The sequence below is a fragment of the Periplaneta americana genome, chromosome 2, assembly GCF_040183065.1.
Source record: "Periplaneta americana isolate PAMFEO1 chromosome 2, P.americana_PAMFEO1_priV1, whole genome shotgun sequence".
Classification (NCBI taxonomy): Eukaryota; Metazoa; Arthropoda; class Insecta; order Blattodea; family Blattidae; genus Periplaneta; species Periplaneta americana.
The window spans coordinates 20,402,530-20,427,082 of NC_091118.1; the positions used below are offsets into that span (position 1 = coordinate 20,402,530).

The 24,553-nt window shown below is 36.3% G+C and overlaps 1 protein-coding gene across 3 annotated transcripts; it reads left to right on the forward strand.

Annotated features, from left to right (window-relative positions):
* Window positions 1-2,097: 2,097 nt before the first annotated feature.
* Window positions 2,098-19,650, forward strand: LOC138715550 (zinc finger protein 431-like). 3 transcript variants are annotated; one of them, XM_069848623.1, is made up of 5 exons: window positions 2,098-2,581; window positions 6,106-6,200; window positions 6,319-6,444; window positions 9,429-9,508; window positions 15,045-19,650. In XM_069848623.1, the coding sequence occupies exons 2-5, from the start codon at window positions 6,111-6,113 to the stop codon at window positions 15,139-15,141; spliced, it is 393 nt and encodes a 130-aa protein (XP_069704724.1). In that variant the 5' UTR covers window positions 2,098-2,581; window positions 6,106-6,110; the 3' UTR covers window positions 15,142-19,650. The 3 variants fall into 3 exon arrangements, with proteins under 3 accessions (XP_069704724.1, XP_069704719.1, XP_069704728.1); XM_069848618.1 differs by having other exon boundaries at window positions 2,115-2,581; window positions 12,901-19,650; XM_069848627.1 differs by having other exon boundaries at window positions 2,140-2,581; window positions 16,280-19,650.
* The last annotated feature ends 4,903 nt before the right edge of the window (window positions 19,651-24,553 follow it).

A 24,553-nucleotide genomic window follows, 5' to 3' on the forward strand; every position in this document is an offset into this window, starting at 1 on the left:
TAAATCTTTTCACAGAGTAATACGTAGATTTAGTAAGAGGTCTGTAAGTAGCGAAAAATATTGTTTCTCTGTTTCTATCAACATTGATCGATATTTAGAATCTTAGACTAACAAATCCATTTTTGCTGCCAAATTATTTTAAATTGACCGATGATTTTTAAAGATATGAAGCTACCATTCTCAACATAATTTATTTAGGGCCAGTATCTGTTCATTCATTCTGCAACACCAGAGAATGGATTTTGCTTTATAACAACTTTTGAGGAATCTACATTGTTTTTAAATTTCATAGTATCAAATAATAATTCTAGTGTGTAAATAACAAAGGTTGTAATAGCCATTTTTTGAAGTGGTCGTCAAAACTAGTTGTATGTGTAAAGCCCAGTAAGCTACAAAGGTCAAAATTATGTTGAAATACAAGGAGGAAGTACATCCTAGTTAATGTATGCAATTGCAGATGTCATCAGATGTAGGTGATTTAAATGAAAAAAAAAAAATGTGTTTTGTCTCTCGTGAAAAATTTTGTTCTTTGCACTTACAACTTTTGCTGTTTACATTCTTCACTTCTTTTAAATATGTTGCATGTAAGTTATGGGCATATTTACAAAGTGATGTTGCAAAAAAAATTTTGCCCCCTCCCCATCCCTAGGGTTTCCATACCAATAACAAATTCAGAACATTTTGACTTGACAAATCTACATAATTATTATGTTCCTTCATACCCCCCTCCCCCCATTGCATGTAATAATAATATTAATGACAGTGTTTGAAGATATCGTATTAATAATAATAATCCGTGGCGCTACAGCCCGTGAAGGGCCTATACCGACCAGCCGGCTGCTGGCCTCACGCCCACGTGCCGAAGCAGAGGTGGACGATCATCCAACCAGAATGGAGGTATTGTGTGGTTAGCACGATGATCCCCCCAGCCGTTATAGCTGGTATTCACAACCGGATTTCGCTACATATCGTAGCTCCCCAAGTGCATCACGATGCTGGGTGGGCACATGTTCCATACACTGGCCGAAATTTTATGAGAAAATTTCTTCCCCCGTGAGGACTTGAACCAGTGCGCATTCCATAATGCGAGTCCTAGGCGGTTTGCCTAAGACCGCGACGCCACGGCGCATGATCGTATTAATACCTCAGAAAATAACATTAAACTGGATTTATTTTGTACAGTTACAAATTGTTTACATTTACTTTAATGTTTTGTGTTGACAATCATACTTACTACTGAAACTGGATCAGTTTTATTTTTGTTTTTCCTAGACATAATGCCAGAATGAGAAGGATTTTTTTCCATAATGAATAGCCAATAGACTGTTGAAAGCATAGGCTAAAAGTGACCTCTGTAAAATTAATTTTAATGTTACAATATAATTTTGAAGCCATAAAATGTGTTACATTTCATGATTACCTAATGAGTAAAGATGTTCTATTAAAAAAATTTTGTCCCATGCCGTGGCATTGCGGTCTAAGACATCCTGCCTAGGACTCGCGTTATGGAATGCGCGCTAGTTCGAGTCCTCATGGGGGAAGAATTTTTTTCTCATGAAATTTCGGCCAATGTATGGGACCGGTGCGCACCCAGCATCATGATACTCTAGGGGAACTACGATAGGTAGCGGAAATCCGGTTTCGCAAACCAGCTATAATGGTTGGGGTGATCATCGTGCTAACTACACGATACCTCCAGTCTGGTTGGATAATCGTCCACCTCTGCTTCAGCATGTGGACGTGCAGCAGCTGACTGGTCAGTCTTGGCCCTGCAAAGAGCTGTAGCGCCATGGATTTTTATTTTTAAGAATTTCCCTGTCTGATAAGTATAAGACAGAAATTGTTCAAAGGTGAGTGACTAGAATTTTCTAGGTACCAGTATTTGTAAAATCTAAGGACTACATTATTAAAGAGACTAAAGCAAAGCTTGTCAGAAGATGTTCCAGCTTGGAATGACATAGAAGTAGAAGTGAAGTATTTGATGGAAAGCGGTGTAAAGTGGGTCACTGGCATTCGTGCAGTCATTGTTATTAAGCAAATTTATCTCCAAAAGCTGGGGGAAAATGACAGCTTCAGCTTTTCTGCAGTCTCCGATAAGTGAGTTAAACTTTTTAAAACTTGTCAAGAATTCTGAGCAATATTAAAAGTTCAGGACATTTGCAAGAAATTAAAAATTAAGGCAGGACATCTTTCTGAAAGCTAAAATTCAGGACAATCCCGCTTAAGAACATATGACAACCCTATCCTCCTGCCACCCATTCCATCTTAATTTCCTGGCTACACCACTGAGTCCTTACGTGGACTGTTGTGCCATAGAATAAGTCGCATTATGAATGATAAAGTCATAGGATTTGATTAGGAGACAGATTAGTGACGAATGCCCTACTTCGTGCAAAAAGGATGCAAGTGGATGTCAGGCACATATCCTTTCTGTTCCACTTACAGGCCGTCAACACATTCCAATTAGGGTCATGAATGATAGACCATACTCACTGCAACATGATCGTTTATAATTTTAAAAGAAAGTTTTGTGTTGGCTTATAGAATAAAGTAATACGTACTTAGTTTTTGTAAATTAAAGGTAACAGCCCTTTTCTTTATGTAACTAGGAGTAATATGTCAACTGTATTTTATTTCGTAGTTGTTGAATATTTCGATTAAAATATAATAATTACTTCTTGAAGGCTGTATGTGTCCTATGTACATTGTCATAGATCCAGCTACCTTCGTGAATTGTTTTGATCAGTACACGAAGTTGTTTGCACCTCTAAGGATATGTGAATTCACAGAATAGGCCTGCATGGCATTGAAATACCGAAAATTGTATTAAGTGTACGTGAAAGTTACTCTACATGTGGTAAACGGGGGTGTATGTAGTGTTGCCAGCATTTCTTTAGTGAAAACCCGAACACAATAATGTTTCTAGGCCATCGGGGTAGCTCAGTCGGCTAAAGCGCTTGCCTACTTATTTGGAGTTGCGCTCAGTCGCGGGTTCGATTCCCACTTGGACTGCTTACATGGGTTTGGCTGAAAATGGAGATCACTTTCAGCAGTTACTTTAAACTTCAGAAAGATGAAACATTTTCACTATATTTACATTTAGTGTCCACATTAATGTTATCATAAGCGTCATCATTATTGATATTGTTGTTAACGTCCATTTTAATTACCATGCCACCTGTTTAAACTACAAACTCACCTCAATATTCTTATGAGAGATCAAACTCTAAAAATATTCAGTGTTAAAATGTAAAATTATGTAACCTACTAACAAAATCAATCTGTGCTTCATTGGCTGGTCATGATAATATTTTTGAAAAATATTGGAGTGCAAGAGGTCAAATGACTTTATTGTCAAACGCCTGGCATTAGAAAACAACAACTAACAAAATCATTTACTGTAAGCTAAAATAACTCAGCTACTCACCTCACCAGTCTTCATCTGTGACAGAGTAGATAGACACACCTCATGCACCGTTTCATCTTTACAATCTGCCTCTTGTAAAGGTAAAGGTCCAAATGACTTGGTACTTGTATTGATCGGTGTATACAAAACACCACCAAATACATAAATAAAAAGGAAAATAAATAGCAAAATGCTGCCAGGTAACGATATAGGCCTACATTTGCTCTCAAATAAGTGAAATATGTAATTAATTTCAATATAATTTTAGTTAACTTATTTGCACCTAACCTTGTTCTTCAGCATTGTATGCTACAAACGTTTAAGGGGGAAGGTACATCATTGGCCTGCAAAAATTTAGTGAAGTTCATTCTTTTTTTTATGTTCCAGCTACAATAAAAACTAAATGAATAAAACTTTTCATGCTTAATATACATATAGTACACTTTATAAAACACAATTCAGAATATTAAATACGTAGCTAATAATTACCTGTAAAAATAATATCAAACTTGCATATTTTTTTTTTACAACTGTAAAGCATTTACATAACAAAATATACAATTAATTATCTATCTGCATGTTTCTATTACTGGAATGTTTTAAAGACCTTCATCCACAACATAGTCTAGGATCTTTTACCTATTCCTTCAAGAAATATTTTTGTTCGTAATTGTTACCTTCAATATTAAATGTTCTAGAATTTTTTTAAGAAAAACGTTTTTCCTGAAGGATCAGGTAAAAGATCCTAGACTATGTTGTTGCTATAGGTCTTTAGAATATTTTTGTAAAAGAATCATGCAGATATATAATTAATTATTATTGTATATTTTATTATTTAAATGCTTTACGTTTGCAAAAGAAAATATGCAAATTTAATATTATTTTTAAGGTAATTATTAGCTATTTTAATATCCTGAATAATGTTTTATACAGTACGATTATTTAGTCCTGACAGTCGCCAGTGATCTGCGCCTGGGTCAGGCAGTCCATTAAGTTACGCCAAGGGATGTTCAGGTTAGTCTGTTGCCTACAGTCTGAACGATCGGATGTCATGCATGCGGTATAGCTTTGTGTTTCCAGTAGAGTTAAGCTGTACTGCATTTCTTTACCGACCGCTCGCCCTTATCTCTACTCCAGAACTCTCCCCACTACTCCTATTACTTCCTCTCTTTCGCGTAGCAGGACTAAATAATCGGTCTGTAAAGTGTAATGTATGTATATTAAGCATGAAATGTTTTTTTTTTTTTTTTAAGGCATAGTGAGAACCAATAAGCTAATACAATAACATTAGGAGTAATCAGGATCCGTCTGTGCTCATCTGTTTAACAAATATTGGTTGTTATAATACTTGTCACATTAGTTTGTAACTGCCCATTGTGCAACTCAAACCAAGAAATGGATTCGGAACACCTCAAAATCTGTGCTTCAGTGGCTGACCATGATAATATCTTTGAAAAATATTGGAGTGCAAGAGGTCAAATGACTTTATTGTCAAACGCCTGGCATTAGAAAACAACAACATTAGTTTATTCAGTTTTTAACGTTTTCGGCTTGAATAAGCCATCTTCAGAAAAGTTATATGCCTAATTACATGAATGAAATTGGTACATGTGTATATAGTACAAAATAGATGAATCAGTTGAAATTATAAGTCTCTATGGTGATAATATTGAACATAAATTGATTAAAATATTAAAACAAGGGTTATATGAGCCATGGTCAAAGGTTATTAAAATACAAAAATATTAAAACATGTGCAATATTGTTACAATTACTATATGTTGGACCATCTGCGGTAGTGTCCAATGCTGACTAGAATGAAGGTGATTCAATATCGTATGTACTGTGATGGCATCCCTGTAGTCGCAGGTGGTGGATAGACAACTGTATTTTAATAACCTTTGACCATGGCTCATATAGCCCTAGTTTTAGTATTTTAATATTTTAATCAATTTATGTTCAATATTTATCACCATAGAGGCTTTTAATTTCAACTGATTCATCTATTTTGTACTATATACACATGTACCAATTTCATTCGTGTAATTAGGCATATAACTTTTCTGAAGATGGCTTATTCAAGCCGAAAACGTTAAAAACTGAATAAACTAATGTGACAAGTATTATAACAACCAATATTTGTTAAACAGATAAGCACAGACGGATCCTGATTACTCCTAATGTTAATGAAAAGTTTTGTTCATTTAGCTTTTATAGTAGCTGAGATATAACAAATGTCACTAAATTTTTGCAGGCCAATGGTGTATCTGACGCTTTAAAATTGGTGTCATACTGAAATAATATAACAATTCCATGGTGTTTGGGTAAAGGAGATAGGTCATAAAATGAGTTTTGAGATAAATGGAAATTAAACATTGGATCCTTGTCGCAAATAATTTTCTACACAAATAAAACACATCAAATGCTAGTGCTCTTTTGTATTTTGCACACCCACTTGTAGAATTTAACTTGTATATTCACCTGTTAAACAAAACTCCATTCGCACAATAACTGACTTAATCCCCTTTACCCAAACACCATCGAATTATTATAATGAATATTTCGGGCTAGTTTTCATGGAATAATATTCCAGCAATAGGTTAATTTAGCCAGTATGCTTGTTTAGTGAATGTCCAATAATTCTGATCATGAAATTAAATATATTTTGTCAGATAAACACATTTATATTTGCATTTCAGTTCCCATGGATGGGATTAAATTAGAACCAGACATTGATCCATTGGCTGCACAGGAGGATGACAGAAATGGAGAAGATGAAGAAAGTCTCTCTTGTGTGAGTGAATATATATCCTATCTTTCTGTGATTCCATGACCAACAAAGAAATTGTTCTGCTTAAGAAAAATTTGTGGTACAAAGTGTAAGTTACTTGTTTTTCTAATTTCTTACACAGGAAAGTAATTCATGTAAAGTGGATGCCAGTGACATTAAAGAGGAACCTTATGATATCGTAGCAGACATAAAAGACGAAGAAAATGAAGTTTCCGTTACTTACCCTGTGTTGAAGTCTGAAGTTTTGGTGAGTTGTTTTCATTCATTCATTCATTCATTCATTCATTCATTCATTCATTCATTCATTCATTCATTCATTTTATTCCATAGATCTTACATGAGCACTGAGGCTTTAAGATGTGGAACAAGTCAAAATTTTACAATATTACAATTACAATTTTTACAAATTTTTATAGTTTTACAATTTAGTAATTTTCTACAATTTTGTGCAATTTTTTACAATATTTTGGCGAGATGTAGTGAGATGAGGTGAGGTCTGAGGATTCGCCAAAATATTACCCAGCATTTGCCTTTTGGTTGGGGAAAACCTCGGAAAAACCCAACCAGGTAATCAAATCAAAGGGGAGTAATCTAATCAAAGGAGGTTGATGCCAAGGACTCGCCATAAACCATCCGGCTTCAGTCCCATGGCTGTGGAAAACCTCGGAAGAAACCAAAGACCAATTTTCATATGTTTTTTTATCGTCCTTACGAAAGAAAGCGGACAATTTTAGTATGTAGTTCTTATTTAGAATTTCCCGCTATTAAGAAATTTCTGGTCTAATTTCAATTCTTTTGTAATTTCTTTGAAAATATTTTGTTATTCGTTAATATGGTTGGTTGGTGCAGTGAGTGAATACAGAGGAGAGAGATTGCTGAGTGCCTCATTAGAGGCTAGGTGTTCTGTATTTTATTGATGTAAATATGTGCATGTCAAAGGGGAAATAAAAGAGAAGAAGTTTAAACTATTTTTTTTTTATTAATGAAGTACATTACATACAATATCCTGCGTCTCTTTATGGGGAGCATAGGGCCACAACAAAAGAGCGCCATTTTGACCTAATAGAGGCCAGGCCTTCACTTCTCTGCCAGTTCTTCCCTAGATTTTGGGCTTCTTCTTGAACAGAACGCTGCCACGTTATCCTGGGTCTTCCTCTTCTCTTGCTCCCCCGAGGATTCGATGAACTACTTTGACCAGGAAAAAAATCAATGCACCATTTCATTATAGGGAGTCTTAGCTTTATTCTAAACTTTTAGCAAATTGATTATCTTTTTTGTGACACCCAGAGAAATGTTTCCTAAAAACAGACATTAATTTTAATAAAACTTTTCTTTTCTGGGCACATTTTTCAACATAAATGTGAGAAAACTTGTGCACATGTATATATTTTTTTATTTTAGTAGGTTATTTTACGACACTTTATCAACATCTTAGGTTATTTAGCGTCTGAATGAGATGAAGTTAATAATGCCGGTGAAATGAGTCCGGGGTCCAGCACCAAAAGTTACCCAGCATTTGCTCATATTGGGTTGAGAGAAAACCCCGGAAAAAACCTCAACCAGGTAACTTGCCCTGACCGGGAATCGAAACCCGGCCACCTGGTTTCGCGGCCAGGCGCGCTAACCGTTACTCCACAGGTGTGGAAGTGCACATGTATTTTTGCAGTATCTAACTGATGTAAAATTTTCAAGAAGATATGATGAGAATTGTAGAAATTAAAAAATTGGTAGCTTGTTGCATTGGATCCAGTGTTGAGATGCCTTCAGCTGTTGATGATGATGATGATAATATGTGAATTAATGATGGCGAAATGAGTCCGAGGTCCAACGCCGAAAATTACCCAGCAATTCTGCTTGAATTGGTTGAGGGAAAACCCCAGAAAAAACCCCAACTAGGTAATTTATGTAAACCAGGATTTGAATCCAGGCCCGCTCGTTTCATAGCCAGATGTGCTGACCATTACTCCACAGCAGTGGACAAATCTATTTTAATATTATCCTCCCATCTACGCCTTGGCCTCCTCAAAGGTCTTTTCCCCTCAGGTCTTCCAAATAATACTCTATATGCCTAAAAAGTAATTTTAATAGGAGATTTATGTATGTCCAGTTACTCGAAACCAAGGTTCCACTGTCAATTTTGTTTTCATAATAGATGAATCAATCTTTTATGTCACTCTTCTCTTTTTTTTTTGCGTACACACACACACACACACTCTCTCTCTCCCTCTCCCTCCCCCTCTCTCCCCCTCTCCCTCCCCTCTCTCCCCCTCTTCATCTCCCCCCTCTCCCTCCCTCTCCCTCTCCCTCTCCCTTTCCCTCTCTCTCTTTTTTCCCCTCTCCCCCCCTCCCTCCCTCCCTCTCTCAACAAAATTGGTGAACATATACTCTACAACGCAATAAATAAAAAATATATATATTTACATAAACTTCCCAACTTGCACATTCTTTTCCCAGAATAGGGGACTGGGATATAGTAAATATTTTTTATCTAATTAAGTGCAGTTATTTTCGTAGTTTAATATCCCTATTATTTTGCAAAATAAAAATATTTCCTGATAATACTAACATTTCAGTGGACCACTGACTGAAGGACCCGTAACAAATTAGTTTGCTGTGACACATGGCTTACCATAAGAGTAGGAATATGATTGTCACTGGTATTGTATGCCAATTTTACTATAATATCGATCGTCCAGTTCAAAAGTGCGACAACTCAAAAATGCAATTTTTTAGTTATTTAAACTACTGAAAGCCCCTTTCGGAGCTCTTTCTGATTCAGTATTGAGATAAGTCATATTTACAACCGAAAAGAAAAAAAAACTAAATAAACTGCTTTAGAAATAATTATAACTATGGACTTTACTAATTCATTATTAGTACATTTCGAAATGTATTAATAATGAACTGGAAGACTGTGATATACTCGTCCTGAATACTGACTCATTTCTAATTGTCGTGGTTATGAACCAGAACTCTGTTCCTTTCTAAGTGATTTATTTGAAACTTTCAACTGAAGATATCTCAAAACTTGTTTTTTTGAGTTGTCGCACTTTTGAACGCTTCAGTTGTTGTTGTTGTTTTCTAAAGTTGTTGGCATTAGAAAACAACAACAACTTTTGAACTAGACGATCGATATACTTAGTTGTCAGCATTACATATTTTGATGTCTCCTTTTATTAAACATTTCCATGTCATTCCGTATCACATAATTAAGACATTTCTCTTCTTCAGGATGATAGGAGCAAAACAGATGCAATTAAGGAAGAACCTCTGCAAGACATGGTGGAAGAGGACGACGATATGACTAATAGGTGAGTAGACAGTGTGTGAACTTCCCTGTTGCTGTGCTTTCTTCAAGTATATCATAGAAGCTGTAAGATGCGAAACATTTAGTCTTCCTCGGTGGTGTAGCAGTTACTGTGATCTACTGTTGGAGCCGAGGTCTGTGGTTGAAACTCGGATGAAGGCAATGGATTTTAAATTGCGATAAAATCCTTATTTAAAATGAAACGCTAAGAGATTTATTTTCGATTTTCCTAATTTTAATGTGTCCCCTCCCCTTTTTTTTTTTTTTTTACAAATTGTCCCAGCTTTTTTTTTTTAGTTGTTTATTTAACAACGCTGTATCAACTACGAGGTTATTTAGCGTCGATGAGATTGGTGATAGCGAGATGAGGCCGAAGATTCGTCATAGGTTACCTGGCATTCACCTTACGGTTGGGGAAAACCTCGCAAAAACCCAACCAGGTAATCAGCCCAAGCTGGGATCAAACCTGCGCCCGACCGCAACTTCAGACCGGCAGGCAAGCACCTTAACCGACTGAGCCACGCCAGTGGCTCCCAGGTTTTTAAAGTAAGAATTTGCAAATGTCTCCGTTTTTTTTAAATCCATTATGGGAACCCAGCTGCAATGAAATGTTCTGTCATGTGACAATGCCAATTGCTACATAGGTGAACATCTTTCCCTTTAAGGTCTAAAACTCCATATTAACGTGATGTCTTGACTTTGGAACTGAATTACTTACTGAATTTTGTGAAAACCCTGATCACATATACTTACTGATTGCTCAGCCTTATAGGCTTTAACGGCAACAACTTTTATTAGTTTAATATCCTGCCATCCAGCTACTGCATAAGAAATCACGTTATAACTCAATTGACTTGCATGGAGCAACTGTACTCCCATCTAGCGGTTGTTTCCAATCGGCAGTGGTGATCCTGGTGGTTGTTCTCTTTCACGTGTTACCGTTTTTAACATGGAGTTGGCCAATCTGTTATATATGTGATCAGGGATGGAAACAAATTTTCTTGATTAAAAACAATCTGAATAAAGAGTAGATTAAGATTCGCTACTCCATAGATATATAATATGAGTATATTAGTATGTATAATTCACAATTGAGGAGCTTATTTTCAAAAGACCCTTGTCCTTTCCCATAACTTTGTGGGAAATCACGAAAAAGTTTTCAGGTGTAAAATTTCTTACCAGCTAGGCAAGAGACATTATCAATCAATCTTCTTAATGTATCCAGCTGTTTGCTGACAACATAAAGTCCGCTATAGTCCATTGTAGTCTATTCAGTTGTTGTTTTTCATGAGAAATGAGGGGTATTTTGATCGGTGTTCATTATAGATGCCTGTTGCTAGTAGCCAGAGGTGGGGTGTAGTCAATATATACTGCAGGGCTGTGTCTTCTGCAACTGGTACTGATGATTTTAATTTACTTCTTGTGTGGTTTATGGATGGACAGTATAGGAGAATGTGTTCCAGATCTTCATCATGATTATTACACCACAGACAAGTAGGATTATCAGAAATGTGAAATCGGTGTAGGTACAATTGTGTGACAATGTGACCTGTTCTGGCTCTTGTTAAAAATGTTTGAACATGTCTGGGCAAGTTTTTGTACATTTCCAGGTCATTTGGTTTCTTTTGTACAGACTAAAATTATGAAACAAAAGAGTTTGGGCGCATTTACAATCAAATGGGAGCATGAGACTCTTTGATTCCAAAGCTGGACCTAATATCTTGTCGCAAATTCTGCTGTGAACAGGAGTCAGTTTGATTCCAATAGTTACTTTTAACGCAAGATTTTAGTGGTTTACAGGGCATTCTGAAGCCAAATAATGACAGTTTTATGTAGAGTTACACTGCGGGCCAGCTTACTTAATACCCTAGCCTGAAACCTAACCATTTTTCCCCTATTACTACATATGCTAGTGGATTATGGTGATTTTCTAGTTTGAAGGTTGAATTTTCTTTTACCAACTTTGTTTCGAATTTCGGTACTGATAAATACTACAATTGGTAGTGTTTTTGTAACTGTTATGTTGGTATTATGTTCGTAGCTGTGAGAAGCGTCTTTGGTACTGGCTTCCTTGAAAAGTAAAAACTACTAGATTTAAGAGTCGGTTACTGGAAGGTAGTGAAATTTGAACTTATTAATAATTAATTAATATTAGTATTAATATTAATACATAATAGTTAATAGTTGGAACAGATTATTTTAATTCTTGAATATTATATGTACTGTACTTTGTTGTATGTTGACATTACTAGCCTATTAATGCTAATGATAATGTAAAGGAATAAAAGAATAGAACATAGCAAGACACTTTTCATGTGATTAATTTCCTCCCATTCTCATATATTTGCCTATGAAAATATATTACAAATTATTATTGAACTATTTAGAATAACCTTCCAACATAAAGGTAAAGTACTTACTTACTGGCTTTTAATGAACCCGGAGGTTCATTGCCACCCTCACATAAGCCCGCCATTGGTCCCTATCCTGAGCAAGATTAATCCATTCTCTATCATCATACCCCACCTCCCTCAAATCCATTTTAATATTATCTTCCCATCTACGTCTCGGCCTCCCTAAAGGTCTTTTTCCCTCCGGCCTCCCAACTAACACACTATATGCATTTCTGGATTCACCCATACGTGCTACATGCCCTGCCCATCTCAAACGTCTGGATTTAATGTTCCTAATTATGTCAGGTGAAGAATATAATGCGTGCAGTTCTGTGTTGTGTAACTTTCTCCATTCTCCTGTAACTTCATCCCTCTTAGCCCCAAATATTTTCCTAAGCACCTTATTCTCAAACACCCTTAACCTATGTTCCTCTCTCAAAGTGAGAGTCCCAGTTTCACAACCATACAGAACAACCAGGAATATAACTGTTTTATAAATTCTAACTTTCAGATTTTTCGACAGCAGACTGGATGATAAAAGTTTCTCAACCGAATAATAAGAGGCATTTCCCATATTTATTCTGGGTTTAATTTCCTCCCGAGTATCATTTATATTTGTTACTATTGCTCCCAGATATTTGAACTTCTCCACCTCTTCAAAAGAACCACCCCTCATCAGGTGTCCGCGATTGCTTATTCAATACATTCACAGTTACCCTCCATATCTGGAGGCCGTCTCCTCAGCGAGTAAATAAGTCATTTAGTAAATAGGATCGTGATTTTACGTCATGTAGTGATATCTGGTAACAGTTGGCAACACTGACAAGACAGCAATATTTGCTGTTTGGGAACTGTTTCTATGTGATCCTCACTATATATTTGAAGAATGCATGGGCACAGAAAACTATTTTCGTTATCAGGAGGACAAGAGACGTTTCGAAAATGAGTTTCTCAATTGTTAAAGCTTGATAATATCTCTGATCAATAAACAATGAATTTACAGGTCCCTGGAGCAACTCCGTTATGGAGACACCAGAAATTTCCATAAGATCGGACAAGACTCTGGCTTGTTAATGCACCCATTCATGAAACAAACACAGCGAGATTCTACATGTGGAGGTGACCCTTTTACACCACAACTACTAAAACAACATGGACTTATTCACTTGGGACAAGAGGCTTTGAAATGCAACAGTGGGGAGGAAACTTCTACAGAAATTGGTCATTATGAAGCCCACACACCAACCGAAGACAGCACTAACGGTTTCAGAAGTGAAATTTGTGAGAACAAATGCGGTATTTGTTGTAAAGCTTTTGTACGTCTCCATCACCTTCAGCAACATCTAAAAACTCATAGAGACGATAAAACTTTTCAGTGCAAAATTTGTGGAAATATTTTTTCAAGACTCCATAATCTTCAGAGACACGAATTTATCCATAATGATGCTAAACCTTTCAGATGCGGTGTTTGCTATAAGAGTTTTGCACGACCTGATGTTCTTCGACAGCACAAATCTATCCACACAAGTGGTGAGCATTTCAAATGTGACATTTGTAACAATACTTACAAAAGTTATCGGAATCTTAAAAAACATGAATTATCTCACAAAGAAGTTAAGCCTTTCAATTGTGACACTTGTGAGAAGAGTTTTGCACGTCTAGATCTCCTTGAAATACATCAGTCAAACCACAAGGCCAACAAGAATGTCAAATGCGACATTTGTTGTAAAGTTTTTGGTCGCCTTGATCATCTTCGACAACATCTAAAAATTCATTCAGGTGATAAGCGTTACAAATGTGACAAGTGTGATATGAGCTTTTCACGACTTGGAAAACTACATAAACATATAGCTACTCATACAGGCGATAAACCTTTCAAATGCAAATTTTGTGGGAATGTTTTTGCAACACTTCAAAGTCTTCAAAGACATGAATCAATCCATACTAATGCTAAACCTTTTAAATGCCGTGTTTGTTATAAGAGTTTTTCACGATCTGATGTTCTTCGACAACACTTTGTAATTCATACAGGGGAGAAGCGTTTCATGTGCAAAATTTGTGAAAAGTGTTTTGCACTACCTCATCATCTTCAAAGGCATGTCTTGACTCATAGAGATTCTAAACAGTTGATGTAGACATTGTGGCTGATTATTTGATTCAGTATTTCTTTCAGTTCGTATATTTCCGTAATTTACTCTTATATTAAACAGAAATAGATAAAGACTGTAATAAAACAAATGAAGTATCAAAAGAGATTTGTCACTATCCAAATTAACACAAGATTAGCTAAACTCTAGAATACAGCTAGTGGCTTAGTGGATAAAGCATCAGCACGTAGAGCTGAAAACCCGGGTTCAAATCCCGGTGCCGGAGAGAATTTTTCTCCGTTCCATTACTCTTTCATCGTACGATGACGCAGAATATCTGCATGGAAATATCATAAGTACTTCTGTACATTAAAATAATATATATGATATGCGTAAATCACTTCGTGATTTAAGACGGCGCTTATTCCGTCGGATCCCGGCCAACTAGTCACTCATAACGAGTGCACCTCAGCACATGTGTGGACTTTGGTCCTACGTTCATAGACATCTATGACGTAGTGCAGAGGGTGGCCACTAGAGGGAACCCAAGAGTTGGAATTTAAACTGAGACAATTCTGTCCGACACCGGGATGGGTATCCGGTGTGGCTTAGTGGATAAAGCATCAGCACGTAGAGCTGAAAACCCGGGTTGAAATCCCGGTGCCGAAGAGAATTTTTCTCCGTTCCATTACTCTTTCATCGTAAGCAAACTGTTTCAGCCTTGAACTAAAGGAGAGGAGAAACAAGTGAAGATCTCTAAAAATGGCCATGCAGTGTATTCCGAATAATTATGCCTGGATCAGTGACTTTGGCCAGCTTTTTTTTTCTTGTTAGGAGGGAGGGAACATCCCATGCACTGTGACCTGAGGTCTATTGTACACCCCCCCTATATGGGATGAGTTGCGTGCCCACCGATCCCCTACGCGCATAGACCTAACCATTTGACCCCCTTAACAACCGGTCCATGTACCACTCCTGCTTTGGCAACCCCCCAAAGCTCTCTTAACAGTCCGAGGCGAAAGTCCTCCCCTGAGAAGGTCTGCCCCGGGTTTTGTTGCAGAAGCTCATCATCACTTGAATACAATCCACAGAGGCCGGTCGAGAGAGTCAGCAGCTTCGGAGGGCCGCCTGTAGAGCGATCTGAAAACCAGAAGTAACGGGATGATGAATGAAAGGATGATAGAAGAGGAAAGGAAGTGGCGAATATAAGTGGGGTTCCAATTGCGTGATAAAGTTACCTGATATTCATCCGTAGGAGTGAGGGAAGAAACTGACCCAGGCAACTCGTCCTGACCGGGAATCGAACCTGGGCCAGCTGGGTTCGAAGTTAGACTCGCTAACCCCTCAGCCACAATGGTGGACCTTTGGCTAGCTTAGTAAATGTTATTACAAAGTATCAACTTAAAATGAGTAATGACTTTAATTAGTGAATAAAGAATATTTCCCCTGGCTCAAAAAATTGTACTCTTCCTTGCACCAAAGAAAAATCACTTAGTGAAATGGATGTATTTTCCTTGGATTTACAAACTTCTCTGTACATTTGGCTGTGATATCTCATAATGCACAGTTTTTAGCTACTTACCTGCATTCTAAAGTTCCCAAAGATTACATATTTTGATAAAATATAATAATAATAGTAATAGTAATAATAATAATAATAATAATAATAATAATAATAATAATAATAATAATCCATGGCACGATAGTTCATGAAGGGCTAAGGCTGACCAGTAGACTGTTGGCCTCACGCCCACATGTTTCAGCAGAGGTGAACGATCATCCAACCAGAACAGAGGTATCCTGTAGTCAGCACAATGATCTCTCCAGCTGGTATAATTGGTTTTCGAAACCGGATTCAGCTACCGGCGTCAGTCGGTTAAGGCGCTTGCCTGCCGGTCTGAAGTTGCACTCGGGCATGGGTTCGATCCCCGCTTGGGCTGATTACCTGGTTGGGTTTTTTCCGAGGTTTTCCCCAACCGTAAGGTGAATGCTAGGTAATCTATGGCGAATCCTCGGCCCATCTCGCAATCACCAATGTCATCGACGCTAAATAATCTCGTAGTTGATACATCGTCGTTAAATAACCAACTAAAAAAACCGGATTTCACTATCATAGCTCTCCAAATTCATCACCATGCTGGATAGATACTAGTCTCATACACTGGCCGAAATTTCATGAGAAAATTCCTTCCCCATAGGGACTCGAACCAGGATAAAGTATTGTACCACATTCATAATGAAAACGTAAATTCCTGACCAATCATGGCTGCTTCCGTTCTGTTCATACCTTTACAGGATAAACAAGTACCGCCACCTCTCTGCAGTTATCCTGAATAGCCTCCACAGATAGCTCGATAACTGTTGACAGACTGCATCCTACCCCTGAGTCAACACCATCGATATGACTATCTTCATCAACAGTATCTTCTGCACACACTAACAGTTAAATTCATAATAGTAATGTAAACATTGTAAATACCCGTGTTATGCCTTCAGCAAAACACAGGTTATAGATTGGTTTTTGGTAAAGAAAGAAACTTCAGAATGCAAATGTTACCGTCAAATTAAAAAAAATCATAGCATCATTCACATAACCGCAAAGGTACTTCATAACCATGGAAACAAAAGAACGACGTCGTTTCATCATTTCCTGTTGTATACTTCAGCGCTATATGATTGTGTGTTGTTGTAAAATCACTTAAGCATGAACATGGAAGTTTGTAGTTTGCATACTTTGATGTTATCGTCTAACGGTACCATAATGTTAATGTCAGTGTTTATGTAAATCATTAAATAACCTGACTGCAAACTTCTATGGTTTATGTTGAGTTTATGTTCAGTTTTAATTGTGAATTAACTTTAATACTCATAAAAATTTACTTGTTTACTATAAACGGAAATGTTAATAACAAATAAATAAATAATAAAATTAAACAATTTATTCTAGAGTGTAAACAACAAAGGTTGTAAGAGCCATTTTTGTTATTTCTTAAGTGGGTGTCAAAACAGGTTGCATTTGTGAAGCCCAATAAGTTACAAAATTCATATGTTGAAACTCAAAGACGAAGTAAATCCTAGCTAATATAAGCAATCACATATCATCAGTAGTATAATCTTTTCGTTGTAAGAATAATCCTACTGTAAACAATGTCACGTGACTGAAGTGAGGCTTGATTGGCCGCTTTTGGCGCCAGAGATTGTCAGTAAGTGATCCCGCCTACTGTTGTACATTCTGTTCCATGTTAAACATTTCCCGTTACTCGTCAAAGTAGACCTAACCTCACTACTATTCATTCGTTTGCTTAGGTAACATTTACTTTATAATTAATTAATTGGATTCAACTCGCTTAACTTACTATATACATTCAACACTATTTACTGTATTTCTCTCCGTTTTTGAGAGGGTTTCCATTCTTACGTTTAGTACTGGTAACCACAACATTGAGGATACAGAAGCCATATTATCACGTGCTTACGAGAACAAGCTCAAGTGACGTCAGCGTATTACAAGAACAGACTACCTTGGTATTACTCTTAGTATTCATCCGCTTACAGCATACAGTAAATAAAATATAAAAGTAGCTTTTCTTTTACATAGTGTTTTACATATGAGTGAAGTTACATCCTTCATCGTATTTAATAACTAGAATTCAATTTTTATTTTCAAGTAATACAAGGTTATGGTTTCCAAATACGAACTATATTTTCCTGTGTCGTGTGAGTGTTTCGACTGGGAGCCAGTCACAGGTATGACAGCCACGTGCTTGTGTTTACATTAGGATCTTTCTTACAGCGAAAAGGGTATAGATGATTTGCATGGAAAAAAAAATGTGTTTTGTCTCTCCTGACAAATTTTGTTCTGTGTACTTACAACCTTTGTTGTTTACAGTCTTCAATTATAAGTGATCATAAAATGTACAGCACACTACCTCATCCCAGTAGTGAAACCAAGGATAAATTCTTTAAAATTTAAGTTCTATGTATCAGTATATTAAACAGAGACTGTCACTGACAGAAATTCAAAGGAAGCCTGTACATTTTCCATTTTCAAAATATTGTGCAGTAATATCTTGCATTGTGTGAGAATATACATTCATATAAAATAAGTAGTGTTGAATATAAAGAATGGCAACGATTTTGATACTATTTCTAAATAGTGGACACCTTCTTAATAGCAAACATTTATTTTTGCCCCAGTGGTGTCCATTATTGGGAAATTTCCCTCTATTTAAAATAAATTGAGAATGGTAAAAAGAAAACGGATGTGTGCCATGAATTTGGTTTGGTTAAGGAACAATAGAGAAATATTTACAGATACAGTAGCCTATCTTGGAAAAAGGAAGCAGAAAAAAGAATTATAGATTTCAACCACAATATTTTAATTGTGAGTAGAACTACTGTGTGTATTTTAATGCTGGTATTTTACTCCGTGTTTCACTAATTTCTGCAATCCAGTACAGTAGTTTTATTTTTAAAAATAAATAAAAACAACAGTGTAAAGTATTAAAAAAGTTGTAGTATTGTAAGCATATAATATAAAATTAAGCCCCACAGATTAAATTATAGTTGTGTACAAAATACATAATAATGTTAATGTATTTATTTGAATTTTATTTACTGTATTTATTTATTTTTTCTTATAGTAACACTTGTTTACTGCGGCATAATTTCTTTAGTCCCTTTGATGATGCTATAACCAAAATCAACTGCATTATAATAAATTCAATCCATATCTGCAACTAAACTACGTGTGCTTATATTCTAAATCACATCAAAGAAATAAGAGTGGAATATTTATGTAAGCCTACCATTATAAATGGTCTTTATTGATGCTGAAAATATTTTTTAAACAAGCATTATGAACAGTGTTTATTGTTAGTGGAAATCGTGCATAATATCCTACATTATTGTACCAGTGCCGTAAAATGTAACCATGCCAAACAAAACCTAACTTATGCTGTAAAATTAATATTATTAAACAATTTTCCATGCAGTAATACCTGTTGTCATAGCAACTCATTCTTCATGGACCATGATTCCAAACTACTCATCCTTACATTTCTTTATTGTTTTATAATGCTGTCATACAAAAAAAGCATATAAAACACGTTTAGGTTATATAGTTATTGCAGTCATCAAAATTAGGTTTCCTAAACATTGATTCATGCAATGAAGTAGGTATAACATTATAAACTTGTTTCATAATATATTATTACAAACCTGAATTTTATAGCTCAGCAACAAGCATTATGTTATTGTTCCATAATAAGCACACAAATGAGGAAATTCTCACGAAAGACATAATGATTACACAAGAGTTTATATTGTACTATTATTACATGACTGTTAAGATAGGAACAGGAAAGTTAAATCTTATGAAATGGTAAGATTTTAATAATATTAGGCCCTATAAATAATAAAACATTTTAATTAAAAAAAAAAGTAGGCTATTGTAAAATAATTGGAAATAGTACTTACTTTCATGTAAAGATGCAAAGGATAGTTTATTGTAACACAATTATGTAGAGTGATACAACTGAAGACCTCTTCGGAAAAAGACTATAACATCAGATTCTTAAAATATGTGATGCAGGTGAAAAAAAATAAATTTTAAAGCATTTATTTATAAAAATAAATTATTGCATCACATGACTAAGAAAACGTGTGCAAATGCTTGCGATAGTAAATGTAATGAAATATATTCCTGAAATTATTTTTCTTTCTCTGAAATAGGAATTACAGTTTTGTTGGTTACATTCTTATTCCGGGGAAGTCTTCAATTGGCAGAAACAGAAATTTAGAAATAACACAAATATATTATTTGACCACATTTTGTTGGCAACCATCCATAAACAGGGTTAACAACTGGAGTGTTTAAAACAAATTTTGAGGATAAGAAAATGTAGGTCTATATAAATTAGATTTTATACACTTCAAATTTTAGCCTATATAACACTATAACATGCTGAATGTCTTCTCAATGCTACGAATTAAAAGAATATCATTGACTCTTTCCGGATCAAGCACGCTTCCCATTTCTGATATCAGATTCCCAGCTACACTGAAGTTTCTTTCACTAGCTGCATTAGTGGCAGGAATGCAAAATATTCTTCTTGCTACTTCTGACAGTCTTGGATAAATGTTTTTGTTCTTGTTCCACCAGGGAAGCGGTTCATCGTCATCGACATGTTCCCTCCTTAAGTACAAATCTATTTCATTATTTTCTACAGGCTCTCCACTGTCTTCCTGCCATTCTTGAAACAACGACTTCATTTTCTTTATTGGTGATGGTGTTACAGGTATTCCTTCAGATGGTCCACCAATTTCTATTTCTGAGCATATTTGTCGCACGGTACAGATGATTTGTTCCCTCTCTTCTGGAGGGAGAAGTCTTAGTTTCTTGAAAGATGGCCACAGGAACGTACCAATCTTATGGACATCTCGGATCTTAACCTCTTCTTCTAATAAATGAAGTGCACGTTCCTTGAGAGCTGTAATTTCTTTGATTTCGTGCTCTGTTTTGATGCAATGGCACTTCAGCCTATGCAACCAAAGAAGCACAAGTTGAATGGTCGGATATGTATCTCCTTCTAGAACATCGGTCGCTTCTTTAAACGGTTTTAGGAACTCTACCAGAAGCCCCACCAAATTATTATCATAGCCTTCTAGTTTTTCTGCAGCATTGTTTTTTGTTAGCACTTCGACTACTTTGTCATATTCAACATATAGAGAATTTAACATCATACATAGGTTGCTCCAACGTGTGTCCACTTCCTGCTTGAGTGTGGATTCAAAATGCTCGGCGGCACCAATCTTGCTCATGTACCGTACTATACGTTTGGCAGCGTTGATAGTACGCTGACATGTAAGAATCTCAATGTCAAGGAACTGGTCATCAAAAACACGCTTGAGCACTCTATTTATGCAGTGTGACGTACACGGATAATAAGAATAAGTCCCAAGAGCTTTTTGAATGTTTGGTCCTTGATCCGTGACAAAGGTGATTTTCCGCATATGCTCCGGATATATTCCCAATTCTGCAAGTTTTTCCTCAATTTCCTCCTTGATGTTTTCCCCTGCCTCACTTTTGTCTGGAAACTGTGTTGTTGTCAGAACACAACTTTGTAGCACCCACTCATCGTTTATAAAATGGGCTGTGATAGTGAGGAAATGTATTTTCTTGTACGGGTCAGTCCAGAAGTCCGCAGTACATGCACAAGCAGAGTTCTCCGCCGCATATATGATCTGTGGCATCATTTTTGCCCTTATTGCATCCGCTTGTGCTTGTATATTCCTTGAGATGGTGGTGGGATGAGGAAGAATGTCGTCAGCACCCACACGCCCATAATCTGCCCCGACATTTATAAGTTCCTGAGACAGATCTCGAAACCCGGACCCCGAGACAATATTAAATGGGCGAAGGTCTGTAGTACACATTTTCACACACTTCTGGGTAATAGCCTCCTTTAAATCCAATGGAGCAGAATCTGGTGGCCTTCTGACGTCAGGACGTATTTTGCAAACGTGTTTTTGCAAGTGAGTGGTAGCAGACGAAAATGATAACAGAGTTGAGCAATATTTACAAGATACATACCCCACCTGCTGGTCATCCTGAGTAGTCACCAACACGAATTTATCCCACACTTCACTTTTCATTCCCACTTTCGCGCTTAATTTGTACTCCCTGCTAAGAAGTTTCAACTTCACTGAGTCTTTCTCTTCACGTTCCATGTTATTACAGTATATTTCACGGCGTATCACTAGCACTGAGTATGAGATGCTCGGTCCAACTGGTCGAGTACTGCTTCCTCGGTGACGTCAAGTCGAGCAAACTCTCGTTCATCTACGAACCATCGTCGTGTTCGAGCGCATCTTCTAATAATATAGCTAAACCCCTACGGCACACACGAGCACTGCCATGTTCCAGCAGGATCACTGCAACATGATCATGCTGTAATGTTAAAGAAAGTTGTAAAATGGTGTAAAGTTAAAAGTAAGAAGACATTTCTGGAAATTACAAGTAATAGTCCATACCTGTGGAGTAACAGCGCGTCTGGCCGCGAAACCAGATGACCTAGGTTCGATTCCCAATCGGGGCAAGTTACCTGGTTGAGGTTTTTTCCGGGGTTTTCCCTCAACCCAATATGAGCAAATGCTGGGTAACTTTCGGTGCAGGACCTCGGACTCATTTCACCGGCATTATCGCCTTCATCTCATTCAGACGCTAAATAAGCTAGATGTTAATAAAGCGTCATAAAATAATCTACTAAATCTACAATTACTACCCCACCTTTTATGTAACATGTTACTTATAAACAGGGCGTTTACCTACATATTCGCATTTTTATACAGTTTGAAAATGGCAGCATTGATAATTTTTCAGAAAATATTAACTATTTTTATATCAACATTACATGGAAGAGATCCAGGATGAATTGCTAGGAAAATGGTCAGTTTCTCTGTTGGCCTATTGCGTCTTGGGGTAGGGTTTATAATCCCCTTTAAGGGGTTAGTACAGCTTACAGCAGTAAAATTTTGGAAATATTCAACATTTTTTTCCTCCATTACTCTATCTTGTACAATAATGAAAATTAGTACAATATGTGTAAAACACTGTCCTTCTGCTATAAGAAAAAAATATTTTTACAATTAAAAAAAAAAATATATATACTTTTTTTTTTTTTTTGCAAAATTCAAAATGGTGGCAATTCACTGTGCAGTGATGAAGCGTTTCCCTCATAACTAGGCTTCGAGACTTCGGACCCAATAGAGCATTTCAGTGGGAAATCCACATAACGGCGTACTGAGTATAGTGGTAAAGCGTACAGTGGGTGGGGGTACTGTAGAATGAATCCCAACAAATACGCAAAGGAAAACACTCTGGATTTGACCTATTTTCAAACTGTTAGAAAAGTCAGAGCAAGAGATACCAGAAGCCCTCAAATTAATTGAGGAAATGACACAGAGAATTAATGAGACACCAAGTACACCGGTTACTGAACGTGTAAAACAGAAGTGGAAATCAATTTTATGTAAAAATAACGGATATGGAACATTGTATAATATAAACAGCAAATTAGTGGACATAGAGTCACCCGAGAATGAAGGACTGTCTCTTAGAGACTGCAATGATGTTAGGTTTTTTCGTTTTGCTCTTATTACATCATGCGACATAGAGCTCATCTTTTCACAGTACAAACTGTGTTTGGTAGACAACTGAAATGATTTACATTTGAGACACTGAAAATGTATCTTGTAGTACATTGCAGTTCGGTACTGTAACTGCACTTCCTAAAGACGACCAATAGGATAAATGAAGAAATTAAAATTGCTACATGTTTATTTCCACCATTAACACTGTGTATAATTAAACACAAAGGCTTATAAAAGACAGGAGAATAAATACTTTTCACATTCTTTTGACATTGTCATTGTGTAATGTATATTTACTTTCAGAATGTACATATTTATGTGTTTCCCCATGCTACCGTTCTCTATTCTAAATAGCAACGTTGTTATCTCAACACATCTCTACCTTTCACTACCTGCAGCGAGTCAACAACCTATGGTACATGCACAGCAAACTTATTGTGTCGGGTCCAAAGTCTCGAAGCCTGCTCATAACTCAAAAACTACCCAACATTCTGTGATGAAATTTTTATATGTATTTAAGCCTGTCATATCTACAATATGATACAAAATCACTTCTCTATCTTTGATAGATTATCTATAAAAAATAAGTTCATTTAAAGAAATGGTCAAATATCACTATTTTCTTTTAACACAAAATAAAAACAAAAATATTTATTATGGAATGTAGGCCTAGTTGAAAGAGCATGATATTGTAAACATGAGTTTCAGCAATAAAATGAAAGGGAGAGAACATGAAAAAAGTGAAAATGCCTTTATCCACAAAAGCTTTTCTAGAATAATAATAATTAATAGGTACTTATGCGACTTTTTATGAGTTCTGTTGATATTGTAAGGAGACAGAAACTTGAATTCAAAAACTTATGTTTATAAGATCTTAATGTATGAAGTCAGAAAGCAGTCTGTGTTTTGATACTTGTACATTATGGTGAGGAATTTTAAGGAAAAAAATATTCGTACTTTCACTGCTATCAGTGTGGTGCCTTTCCAGTTACAAAGTCTGATTTTTATACTAAATGCTGGTCAGGAGTATCAACATTAAACTAAAAAAAAGGAAAAGTTCCAGTTAAGGTACGGTCACACATCGCTACTTTTGTACTGCAGCTGCAAAAGTAAATTATGCTCAGATTGTGTTGTGTATTTAATAACTGTTACAAATAATTTATTTTCATCACATTTAACATTAAAATATTTCCAAACAATAAAAGTATCATTGACACATTTGGGTGGTAACACTGGTTGCAACCGCAGCAAAAGTTTAATCAAAACCGATATCAAAAATGCTGCGGCTGCAACCCTGAGAACCCTGTTCACACGTCGCTACTTTTAAGCTGCTCGCAGCATGAAAAAGTAGCGGGCAGCAGGTTCGGCAGCCACTACGTTTCAGGTTGCACCGTTGTTCACACGTCGCAGTACAAG

Excerpts from the sequence above, each read along its gene's own strand:
- LOC138715550 (XM_069848618.1), top strand. The coding sequence starts at position 6,111 with ATGGATGGGATTAAATTAGAACCAGACATTGATCCATTGGCTGCACAG. Across the intron at positions 6,445-9,428 it reads TGTTGAAGTCTGAAGTTTTG|GATGATAGGAGCAAAACAGA; the intron begins GTGAGTTGTTTT and ends TCTCTTCTTCAG. Across the intron at positions 9,509-12,900 it reads GACGACGATATGACTAATAG|GTCCCTGGAGCAACTCCGTT; the intron begins GTGAGTAGACAG and ends ATGAATTTACAG.